This window comes from Cicer arietinum, chromosome 4 (assembly GCF_000331145.2).
Source record: "Cicer arietinum cultivar CDC Frontier isolate Library 1 chromosome 4, Cicar.CDCFrontier_v2.0, whole genome shotgun sequence".
Lineage (NCBI taxonomy): Eukaryota > Viridiplantae > Streptophyta > Magnoliopsida > Fabales > Fabaceae > Cicer > Cicer arietinum.
The window spans coordinates 1,726,354-1,738,932 of record NC_021163.2 but is presented as its reverse complement, the minus strand read 5'-3'; the positions used below and the strand labels follow the sequence as shown (position 1 = coordinate 1,738,932).

Genomic DNA, 12,579 nt, shown 5'->3' with positions numbered 1-12,579 from the left:
AGCCACCAGTACTGCCATTCTTTAAACCTGTTGATTATGTGGAAGTTTTAGCTCAAATCCATGAAGAGCTTGAATCATGTACTCCACAGGAACAGTCAAATCTGTTTCTGTTCCAATATCAGGTCTTTAAAGGCCTTGGTGATGTTAAATTGATGCAAAGAAGCCTCCGGGAAGCATGGCGGAGGGCGAGCAGTGTTCATGAGAAGATTGTATTTGGGGCATGGTTGAAGTATGAGAAGCAAGGGGAAGAACTAATTGCTGGTTTGCTTATAAGTAAGCGTGAAAACGAATATGGTCCTGTTGATGTCAAATCTCATATTGGTTCTCATATAAAGGTAAGTTTCCAGGAGAGTGTTTTGATGAATGGGAGCAACACTTCACAGTATGTTGTTTTTACGATTGGAGATGAGAAGATAGTGTGTGATAGACAGAAGTTTTCTGAACTCTCGGCGCCGTTTCACACAATGCTAAATGGGGATTTCTGGGAATCGTCTTCGGAGGCTATAGATTTGTCGGAAAACAATATATCTCCTTCGGGTATGAGGGCAATAAGTTATTTCAGTATGACTGGAAGTTTAATTGAACTCCCTCCAAAGCTTTTGTTGGAGATATTAGTTTTTGCCAACAAATATTGTTGTGATAGATTAAAAGAGTCTTGTGATAGAAGACTTGCATCCTTAGTTTCTTCCAAAGAAGATGCCGTGGAACTCATGGAATATGCTCTTGATGAGAATTCGGTTGTCCTTGCAGCTTCTTGTTTACAATTCCTTTTACGCGATCTTCCTGATTGCTTGAGCGACAATGGGGTGGTGGACTTATTTCTTCATGCTAATAAGCAGCAGTTGGAAGTTATGGTTGGGCGTGGTTTGTTTGCACTTTTCTGTTTCTTGAGTGAAGTTTCTATGAACCTTGATTCTAGTTCAGACACAACCGCTCGTTTTCTGGAAAGGTTAGTTGAATTTGCTGAAAATGACAAGCAGAGATTGTTGGCATTTCATCGATTGGGATGTGTAAGACTCTTGCGGAAAGAATACGATGAAGCTCGTTGCCTTTTTGAGAGAGCTGTAAACGCAGGTCATATTTATTCGGTTGCTGGTTTAGCTAGACTGGACTCTATAAAAGATGAGAAGCATTTATCTTACGAGAAGATAAGCTCGGTCATTTCTCCTGTCATTCGACTTGGATGGATGTACCAAGAAAGATCACTATATTGTGATGGTGATTTGAGGACGAAAGACCTTGAGAAAGCAACTGAGCTGGACCCTACTCTTGTATATCCCTACATGTATAGGGCTGCCACTTTAATGAAGACAGAGAATGCTCAAGGTGCACTCACCGAAATTAATCGGATACTAGGCTTCAAACTTTCATTAGAATGCTTGGAACTACGGTTTTTTATCTATCTTGCTCTTGAGGACTACAAAGCAGCCCTTCGCGATGTTCAGGCAATTCTTACTTTGTGTCCACAATATAGAATGTTTGAAGGGCGTGTAGCTGCATCTCAACTCCGTACTCTAGTGCTTGAGCATGTTGAACATTTGACGACGGCAGATTGTTGGGCACAATTATATGACTGTTGGTCTGCTGTTGATGATATCGAGTCTTTATCTGTTATTTACCAGATGCTTGAATCTGATGCCGCAAAGGGCGTTTTATACTTCAGACAATCATTGCTTCTCCTCAGGTATGATATGAATGTGTGGTAACTGTTATTACTTGTTAAAAAATCTTGAATTTATACTTAACTCCACTATTAAAACTTAGGGAGTAGGATGTTGTAATTTGTTTTTCATGTATACATGCTCCCTCTGTCCCGAAATATAAAGAAAAATGTGTCAAAGAAAGGACCAAATAAATGAACTTTCTTTGACCCATTTTCCCTTATATTTCGGGACAGAGGAAGTATATGACATATATTCAAATTTTGCGTAAGAATCTAAGTTCATAACTAAAAGGATTGATATATAGAAATAATGTTTGTTTTTACCTTCTTGTTATGTACATGTAGAATTCTTTGTTCACTTAAAAGTCACTGTATCTCTGTCAAATGTCGACCAAAGCAACTGCAAGTTGGAAAATCCACAACCTAAAATTTTCCCTCGTGGAAGTACATATCGAAATGCATATTCTCCTACTTCATGATCCTCTTTCATGGATTCTAATACTGACTGAAACTTATGTACGCCAAGGAGTAAGAACCTGACATTTATTATATTTATTTTAGGCTAAACTGTCCCGAGGCAGCTATGCGGAGTTTACAGTTAGCTTGGCAACATGCATCAAGCGAGCACGAACGACTTGTATATGAGGGGTGGATCTTGTATGATACTGGTCATTATGAGGAAGGGCTCCAAAAAGCTGAAGAGTCTATTAGTATTAAAAGGTCTTTTGAGGCCTTTTTCCTAAAGGCTTATGCATTGGCCGACTCTGGTTTAGGTTCAATATGTTCTTCGACTGTTATTTCACTTCTGGAAGATGCCTTGAGGTGTCCTTCTGATAATCTGCGCAAAGGTCAGGTACGGTTTTTCTATTGTACCACCTTCTGGGAATATTTCGTCAATCATCAACCAAGTGGCCACACACAGGTTAAGAACAAATTTCTAAATCGAAATGATTTTTCCTATATTGGAAATTAATTATCAGTTATTGTTAACTTTGTAAAAGTACTGATAATGTGTGACCTTAGGTAACACCAATTTTGTGGTAAGATAACATACAGGGTATAAGGAATTTAACATCTCACCAATTTCATTGTATTAATATTGATAAACTTGTTAGCCTTTGTAGTTTGTAGCATCACATCATATTCAAGTAAGTATGCTACGTTGATACAATTAAATATTAACTGAAGAGTTTTGCTATTATTTTGTTCCATTTAATCTATCAGGCCCTGAACAATCTTGGAAGTGTTTTTGTTGATCATGGGAAACTGGACCAAGCTGCCGATTGCTATATCAAAGCCCTTAAAATCCATCACACTCGAGCCCATCAGGGTCTTGCGCGTGTTCATTTTCTAAAAAATGACAAGCCTACTGCTTACAAGGAAATGACCAAACTTATTGAGAAGGCGAAAAACAATGCGTCGGCGTACGAGAAGAGATCTGAGTATGGTGATCGTGAACTCACAAAGGCAGACCTGGAGATGGTGACTAGACTAGATCCACTTCGTGTGTATCCTTATAGATATCGAGCAGCAGGTTGATATTCTTACTGAAAACCCGATAAATTTGATTACATCATTTTTAATGTTTCGATAATAGATGAATGGATGGAAGTAAGACTAGTATACCTTGCTTTAGAGTTTTGTTTTGTAACGAAACAAATTGCTCAATTTAAATAAATATATAAATTTGATTATCGATTTAGACCGGTTATAAATGATGTTCACATAGTCCGTGTTAGAGTTAGTGCTTCATAGACAGTAGTAAATTGTACTCATTGTTCAAATTATGTTATTGCGGCTAGCTAGCACTTGACATAACGTGTATATGATGAAATTGATTGCAGTTTTGATGGACAACCATAAGGAACAGGAAGCCATTGCTGAGCTCTCTAGAGCAATTGCATTCAAAGCTGATTTGCATCTCTTACATCTACGCGCAGCATTTCATGAACACAAAGGGGATGTCCTAAGTGCGCTAAGAGACTGCCGTGCTGCACTCTCGGTGGATCCAAACCACCAAGAAATGTTGGAACTTCACACGCGTGTTAACAGCCACGAACCATGAGTGAAGATCGCGAGCTATGAAGAGGACAGAAAGCATTTTTACACCCATCAGCCAGTCGTCATGAAAATATAAATTTGTAAATGCAAAGTATAGTTGAATTGAATGATTAAGAGCCATCTGTATAATGTGTAGTAATGAACATGTGATGGTATCATTTTCCTTTCTAATGAGGGTGATGCCCAAATTTTGTAATTTATATTCTTGCTATCTTTTGGGGATGTGTCAATACATGTATTTTATTTCACCATCTAAACTTTGTGTATTCCTTTTCTTTTTATGATAAGGTATTCACTTCTTTCGTAGTTTTATATACTTCCCCTTTAGTTTATTCAAAATCTTGTATCTCAGAATAATCCACAAGACCACAACATAGTACTATTTCACTTGGCTATGACCAATAGCTCCAACCGTAAAGGGCTTCAAATTTGTACCTCTCACTCCTACAATGTATGTAAAAAGACTATTTTATTTTTATTATATATAAAAGATTTTTATTCTTTTTAACTCACATTCGAAACTTTGATGGTTTGATTGATTATAAATTTTTTCAAATATAAAGTGAGTTTGAAAGTTCAAATTAATTTAAATTTTTTAAAATATAATTTATTGTATTTATAAAATATTTTAGAAGCTTTTTTACCTTTAATAAAGGTTTCGAAATGTAAAGTTTCTAAACTTTAAAATTTTGAAACATTCTAAAATTAAATTTTTGAAAGATAATTTTACATTTTAAAATTTTTAAAGAAAATAAAAGTTTCAAAAATTTAAAATTTTACTTAAATTTTTAAAATGTAAATTTTTATTTCGAAATAATTACATTATTTTTTTAAAATATTGTATTTATAGTGTAAATATTAATTAAATTATTATAATTTTCTATTTCGAAAATTTTATTTTTTAGAATTTTCTGTTTCGAAAATATTAATTAAATTTTCTAATTTTAGAATTATCTATTTTAGAAGTTTTGTGAAAAATGAGAAATTTCAAAAATATTGAGAAATTTGTCAAAGTATCGAATGTGAGTGAAAAATGAGAAGACAATTTTTTAACTTTTTATATATAATAAATAAAATAAGATAATATTTTTAAATGTATTAGGGATGATAGATATAGGTGGAGGATGAGAAGTAGAAAATTTAATTTTTGAGAATGTGAATTTATTTTTTATACTGTGCCTAATTATCTTTTAAATAAAAAATATTAAAAGAATAGTTTTTTTTAAATAATTAGAATATTAATATTAATTTGCAATTATATCGAGATATTATTTATAATTTAAATAAAATAATTTAAATTTTATTTATTTATTTTTATTTAGAAATCCAACTTTTAAAATTAAAACTAAATCTCTCAAATATAAGAACTCTGATTTCTTTTGTACCAAACCAACCGCCGAATTGTCTCCCATTAGCGAGGGGGGCATATGCCTTCAGTGTGACAAACTGTCATGTGCTGTGCGGGAACCAACAAAATCATATTTTCCAAAAACAAATTATCCAAATGTTAATAAAGTGACTGTTATAATATTTAATGAAATTTTATTTATTTTTAGTTCAAACTCTTTTTTTAAATCGAAAAAGAAAAAAGAAGACATTATCTAACCTCAAAAATAAACTAGACCTGATTTTGAATATATTTTTTGTTTTCAAGAGGAAAATTTAGAACTTTTATTATTTAATTATTTAACTCATTAATTTTATGTTGCAAGACCTTATACAAAAGATTATACTAATTTACTTTTTATACTTAACTACTTTCAGAACTATCATGTTTTTCAATTTATTGACCAATCCAATTTTTAAAACAGCTGTAAATATTGTTCTATATAAAGGCAATATTATTTTGAAAGTGTAATCCATTTGATAAAAAGATTGCAAAGACATTAAATATTTTGAGACATAAAATTAAAATTGTCCTAAAGTTTATGTTGCTAAAGCAAAGACTTTAAAGCTTCCAAAAAATTATTGTTTTACACATATTTAGATTTAAAAAACAAAATAAAAATTATATACCACTAAAAAGGCCTCGCAAGTGTAAAAAATATACGAACTCACGTTTAATTATAATATTTTATACCTCTAAAAGTATAAAGGTAAAATTTAACTACTTTTTAATATTAACATTAACGAATTTATTTTTTTTTTTAACCAAAACTTTTTCACTTTAAATCTGAAGTTCTTTCGTAGAGTCTGCACTTAAACCGGTGTTAAAATTAACTAACAAAAAATTATCGGTTATATTTATTTAAATATAATTTTAATTATTTATTTTTTATTTAATATTTATTTTAATCATTTATTTTTTATAAAAGTATACAAATTTATCTTTTATTATTGACTATTATTTAAAGATTAAAAGACGGAAAAAAATAAAAAAAGTGACAAAAGATCAAAACTAATAAAATAAATAAATAAATAACCAAAATGAATATTGAATAGAATATAAACATAACCTTTTATGGAACACGATTTTTTTTTCAGTAAATATTTCATGGGTCCAGCTTCCAAGCGAGTTACAAACGATAAAGTTGTGATACTAACGGATATAATTCCAACTTTTCTGAAGGCCTACCCCTTTGATAGGAAATACTCAGAAAATAGTAATATGACAGCAGAACATAATAAATCGAATGAGACGATGAACCATCATCATTCACCAACAAGTCACTTAAATTAAGATAATGTTAACTTATTCTTTATCTAAAGCAAACAAAAATAGAACACCAAATAATGTATTTTTCATTGCAGTTTATCATATACAGGTAGAACTATTTTTCTTTTCCAATTTTGAAAGGGAAACAAATATTCAGAAAGGTTTGCAAAACCTGTCATTGATAGTTCCCGTTCTTTCCTAAATAGATACAGCTTTTCTATATCTCACTACAAAAAACCAAGCATGCGGTTTTGACACCTGTTAGCAGTCTCTTATTTTCTTTTTGGTCATTTCAGTCGTTTTGGTTTCGGTACTTATCAGCAGTCAATTATTTTGACTACATGTTGGCTTGGTTTTTCTAAGCGGCACATCGTCAGCTTGATAACGACATGTATTTGTACAATGCAGCTTGTTGTGCTTTTCGCACAAGATGAGACCCGTTTAATCATAGTTATCCATGAAATAATCTTGAAATCATTTACTGTACTGCCTCACCGATTAGAAACTTTCAGATCGGGAAGATAGTGACACAAACTATTCTGAGCTGAATATTTCAGTGCAAGACACTGGTTGTTTCGTCCAATAAAATTATCCTTTTGGTGGTCGCTGGAAATAGGGATGCCGCAGAGCCTCATCAACACTTGGCCGGTCCTCCTACAATTTAAAAAGAAGCCTTCGTTAGATACAGCACTACCCAACAAAAGCAGTCATTACTACCAATCATATCTGTTCGTCTTGCTTATGTTTTGTTACTGTTATGAAGGTATGAAGATTTATGATCAAAAAATGACAATCAACAGTAATCAGGAAACTTACTGGGGATCAAAAAATGACAATCAACAGTAATCAGGAAACTTACTGGGTCCCACATTAACAGATGACGCACTAACCGTAAAGCCCAGATGTTTGAAAAACTGCAAGATTAACAAAAATGTTACTATGAAAAGAAAACAATTGCTTCATAGGAGAACAATGGATATATTTCATTGCACGATAAGAGTGAAAGCGTCAAAAGTTAGCCAGCCAACCCTATTTTAAGAGGATCTCTAGCCTTAATTTGTCTAGAAAAGAATTCTTCAGAGCATTTCCAGGATGCAGGTGAAACTTCAACCTATAATGACAAATATGGAGTTACATTAGGCAATATTTTCAAAAAAGAAAGTCGGAAGGTGGTGTGCTTCCAACAACTAAAGCATGTTTGTGAACCATTGAGATGGCTTGGTTCCCATTCCAAAGTTGGCTTTTTTAAAAAGCAACAATTTGTAGAGGCACCCCTCACCTCACAAGCCGGTTTTGTAGGGAAGAATTATACCCAATATAAAAACCTAATAGTCTGAATGTAAGGTTAGTGACCCCACAATGGAGAAACAAACAGCCCATAAACCATTGGAATGGACGAATCTAGAAATAGAGTCCAGATACTCAATTTGAAGTCAATCTTCCTCAGGGGAACGAAATCCATAATTTTGGTCCATGTTGTTTCAGACTTGGATGAACAAATAATTTTCTAAATGGATATCTGAATTAAATTGAATTTTCGGTTTTTATTTATTATTAGAAAAATGAAGTACATGGAATGTAAGTTTGGAGAATATCATACCATCAGCAATGCAGTTTAGGTATCAAGGGTCCATCATACAAAATGATTGAGAAATAGAGGAAGATATAAATAGTCTCGTACTAGCATGTGATTTTCAATGAGTTTTAAACCTCAAGGTTATTCGAGCTTTAACACGTTGGGCTGGCCATGATGGTATGTTGGTAAACATTAAACAATCCTAATTTCTAGGGAATATGTATCCAACCGTCTTTTAGGGGAACTAAAAAATTCCAGATCCGAGAGGTTTCTTACTCTGATAAACCCTCTTATGGTAGTTCATTTCAACCTATCCAACTTCTCTTTCTAAATCCTTTTTTCTTATCTACTGTCTGTTGTCTTTGAGCATATTAGAAACAGAGAGCCCTTAAGCACCTGGACTTTGGAGATTAGATTATTTTTGTCACTAGTCACTACTTATCTGTGTTGAAAACTAGCTCAGTCTAGAGGAATCAATAAAACCAATTCATTTTAAACAATACAGCAACAGATTTTCCATCATAAAAGTAAAAGATGTCAATCAACGTTATGCATTAAGACAAGAAAAAGTGTAAACAAAATAATTAGCTTTTGATTAAGTCATGAACCAGAGACTATTCTGGTTAAGCTGGTAAGCTTACTCGATTCACTTTGTGATACTTTTTTGAGTAACTACCAGAAACTCCAGGGATTAAGATGCACAGTTCCATGAACGATCTAAGTCTGTCAGCCACATCAATAAAATAAATATTAGTTATAAATACAGATCCCAGAGGTTCAAATATGCAAACTTTTCAGAATAAACCAGCATTGAGCTACAAATTCATAGTTGAGTTTACAACTAAAAACAACCAGCTAACACTTCGATGAAGAAGGCATCTTGAGAAACAAAAATACTAAGTGCGTTCACATCGAATTTGGCATAACTCAGATAAATTTGGCAGCCTTTCTGGCTTAAAGGAAAAAATTACTGTCAAAGAGGGCCATAAAAAGCTCACGGTAGTAAAGGAGGTTAGGATAACAGCCTTCTAAAAGGCACACTTACTTGTATGCCATCTCCTTCACACCCTCATTCCAGCCCTGAAGATGTCGGTCCAATAGAGCACGTGTTAAAGCATTTATCTGGAAAATATTTGGCGTCCCTAAGACCAACTCTAACATCACAACACCAACACTCCACATGTCATACCTGTAATAGTTGAAAGATTGCTTCAAAGTTTGCAGGTAATACTTAATAGTGTCTAAATCCACTAAACAATCAAGCCAAATCTTAAACAAATGAAATATAGATGCTAAAGGTCATGCAGAACATAACATACTTCAAAGTTGAGCTTGTTGGCCCTCGATACCATGTAGCATTTAGCAAAGCTTCAGGAGGTGTGTAGTCATAAGTTTGTTCAGCTCTGAAATAACATAAAACATATGTTTATCACAAGAATCACATATAAATAAATTAAGTAAATAATTAGTATTTAGAATGAGCAATAAGATACCTAGAAGGCCCAGTAGAAACATATAAATGCTTTAATGTGAATTCATCAATTCCACTTCCAAAATCAATAATACGCCTACAAGAAACATAAAAAAGGCATTGAATTTTATCAGGCAAGACAGTAAAATATGCACACGTAAATAGTTAGATAGCCAAATCAAATTTAAAGATAAGCAATGTCAAAATATGTTTCTGTTTAATATCCCTCAAGTATAAGGATTCAGTTGAATAGGAGTACTAGTAGGGATTCAGTTGAATAGGAGTACTAGTAGGGATTCAGTTATATAGGAGTACTAGTAGGGATTCAGTTATATAGGAGTACTAGTAGGGATTCAGTTATATATGAGTAATCATAGGATTTGGTTGTTTAGTAATCTAGTATAAATATATCTGATGTATTACCAATATATTTCAAGTTTCAATAAATATAATTTTATTCTAATTCTTGACATGGTATCAGAGCAGGTTCTGATTTTGTGATCTGTCTTTGTGCTTCACTACCGCTGTCGGCGGCGGCAAATGCCGCCGGCAGCACCACTTTTTTCAGTGTTTCAATTTTTTGGCTTCATACAGTCATTTGTCACCATCAACTCCGGCTGCCTTTCTAGCAACCAGCCACGACGCTACAACTTCCCTCAAAAGCACCGCTTTCCCTGTGTGTTTTTTTTCAATGACTTTTCTTTTGTTCTTGATATGTCCATTCATCAATCACCTGTTTGAAGTTAGTGAATGCAGCGTCATCTTCAACGGTAAAAGAGATGCCAACAGATGATTTCATATGCTGCAACAAATCCTGCTTGGCAGCAAGAAGCTCATGGCACTGCTCTTTCAAGGTTTAGGGTCACACCTACTGTAGCAAGCAAGCCAATCTCAGAAGCACCTAATATTTCTCCAGATGTTAAGACCACTGCATCTTTCTCAATATCAACTCCCACTGGTCATATATCATTGCCTTGAGTAGTTGTGACCAATACTCTAACCCGTGGAGACTCATCTTCACCATTGTTGACTTTTCAGCATCTTCAACTTGAACAACTGCATCAGCGCCATCAGGTATAGGTTCTTCGATCTGGGCCAGCCCCCATAGCAACTGTATCACTTACTGTAAGAATAGCCACTCTGATGTCAGCACCCCCATAAGAATTTGTAGTTATTTTATCTGATTTAATTGCTGGCAAAGCAAAGGTTGATTCTGATGATATATGCTTCTTGCCAAAAGCCACGGGTCTTAGGTTAGAAATTATGATAGCTGCAACAGGGGTCCTAGCAGATACAACACTGCCTGTTGCTAGAAACTCCAATAAGGCATTAGCTGACTTCATACTAAGTAGTCGACTGCTCCTTTGGTGACTAGTGCTCTCGGCGACAAAACCAGGGATGCCTGTTCCATCATTGTCGGTCCACATAACAGTGGCACGATGATATTCTGGTCAAAAGGGATCTGTCTTTATGGGCTGTTGAAGTCGAGCTTGCACTCTCAGATGATGAGGATTTATCCACCCTGCAACCTGACGTTTAGCAGGGACCACAGAGAGATGAAAGCAAACTGAAGAGCTGACAGGATTTCCAGTTAGAAGAATGTTAATTCCAGAAGCAAAAGCCTTATCCAAGATCCTTCCTTGGCATTCTTCATCATCCTTAGCAATACCACGGTCCACAACTTTGCAGTGATGCTGTACTACAGCTGCCAGCAGCATGGCACGATTAGAGTCCCTGGTCTGACCACGACTTAGATGCCCAGTAGATGGCTCTACAAGCTCATCTCCAGTAGAAAGAACAGCAACAGTTGGAGTAGGATACACCTTTACCGTCGCCAACCAACATTGCACACGCTGTCACGAGCGTCCATCTTCTCTATGTATGGATCTTACGTGCCTCCACCAAATTCGTGCGTGAGAATGCATGCACCTGTCTTCGGCCCCTCTATGCAGGTCTTTTCATGATGTGATGTATTGGTCGTGCCTTTATCTCCCTGAATCATGCCGCTCTCTCCTTTAACCATATTCAAGTTTAAATATTTTGAGTCTCTGATATTATTGGTTTGAAGCTTCCAAATGCAGTCTTTTAGAAGAACGGAGCTTGCTTTGTTCAATTTCTTGCCATGAATTTCTCTCAGACTGATGATCAATCAGGCTATCTGGCTAAGCTATATTTATAGCAATTTTCTCCGACTTCAAATGCATCCCTGAGTTGCCTTTCCATCTTTTTTATTATTTTGTGGAGCAAAACATTGTTTTCTTGTAGCAAGCTAAAGTTAAGCTTTAACTTGAGGGGGAGTGTTGTACCATTGCCGCCTGGACGTTTTGTCAATAGGAGGAGGGAGTGTTTGAGTGACAGGAGTAGAATCATGGGGTCATTAGGTGGGGGAACAGATGGGCCAGAATCGCTAGTACCTTGTTCATTCGCCATTTCAGATTCAGCTTGGTTATCGTCTTCAGATTGTGAAGATTGACTATTACTACTTTCACCTTGAGCACTATAAGAATTCAGCATCAAATCCTTTGCCGGTTTGTCATGTTCTTTGTTGTCATCATAAGGAGTCTGCTACTGAGATTGTAGCCTTGCGTTCCGAAGTATCAATGCTTGAACATTATCAAGAGCAAACTCCACTATCGACCGATGTTCAGGACCAAAAGTTTCAGGCTTAGAAACACCTGAAACCTTGTCATACTCCTTAGATGCTTTACTATTTGCATCCCGAACCTTTCTTGCAATATCTGCTTCCTTGTCAAAATCATCTTCAGAAGGAACATCTTCCACTACGACACCATCGGTATCACTATCATCTCCATGATCAGATTGTTTGTCAACATGCTAGACACCATCCTCAGTACTCAGTCAACATCTATGAGACGAGTCCCAAACTATGATCCATTGAGTTTTCGAATGGCACTTTCATAGTAGCCCTTGCTTCCGCATAAAACTACCGCACTTTATTGTGGTCCTTTTGCCGCCTTCATTGTGGTTCCGCCTTCATTGCGGTTTCTATTTCTTAGCCACCTTCATTGTGACCCTTTTTGCCGCCTTCATTGCGGTTCCGTCTTCATTGCAGTTTCTATTTCTGAGCCACCTTGATTGTGACCCTTTTTTTGTTTCTCTCATTGCAGTAACTCGAGATTTCTTTTTGGCCT

The 12,579-nt window shown here is 35.1% G+C and overlaps 2 protein-coding genes across 19 annotated transcripts in view; one reads left to right on the top strand and one right to left on the bottom strand.

Annotated features, from left to right (window-relative positions):
* LOC101494888 (ETO1-like protein 1) overlaps positions 1-4,036 on the top strand; it is a 5,217-nt gene extending 1,181 nt beyond the window's left edge. For 3 of the 4 annotated variants that reach the window (XM_073367222.1, XM_073367221.1, XM_073367220.1), the window contains 4 exons: positions 2-1,684; positions 2,225-2,585; positions 2,888-3,197; positions 3,508-4,036. In XM_073367222.1, the coding sequence (XP_073223323.1) occupies positions 2-1,684; positions 2,225-2,585; positions 2,888-3,197; positions 3,508-3,728 (2,575 nt within the window). In that variant the 3' untranslated portion in view covers positions 3,729-4,036. The remainder of the gene's footprint in view (position 1; positions 1,685-2,224; positions 2,586-2,887; positions 3,198-3,507) is intronic. The other variant, XM_073367223.1, reaches the window with a different exon arrangement.
* A 2,407-nt stretch (positions 4,037-6,443) lies between these two features.
* The window catches only part of LOC101494572 (probable inactive protein kinase At3g63330), a 30,136-nt gene continuing 24,000 nt past the window's right edge, over positions 6,444-12,579 (bottom strand). For 6 of the 15 annotated variants that reach the window (XM_027333906.2, XM_012714308.3, XM_027333907.2 and 3 more), the window contains 7 exons: positions 9,450-9,524; positions 9,276-9,359; positions 9,002-9,145; positions 8,598-8,679; positions 7,409-7,491; positions 7,240-7,294; positions 6,444-7,034 (listed from right to left, as the gene is read on the bottom strand). In XM_027333906.2, coding sequence (XP_027189707.1) covers positions 6,969-7,034; positions 7,240-7,294; positions 7,409-7,491; positions 8,598-8,679; positions 9,002-9,145; positions 9,276-9,359; positions 9,450-9,524 — 589 coding nt within the window. In that variant the 3' untranslated portion in view covers positions 6,444-6,968. Of the gene's footprint in view, positions 7,295-7,408; positions 7,492-8,597; positions 8,680-9,001; positions 9,146-9,275; positions 9,360-9,449; positions 9,525-12,579 lie in introns of those variants that run through there. The other 9 variants (XM_073367597.1, XR_012162727.1, XM_073367598.1 and 6 more) reach the window with 9 other exon arrangements.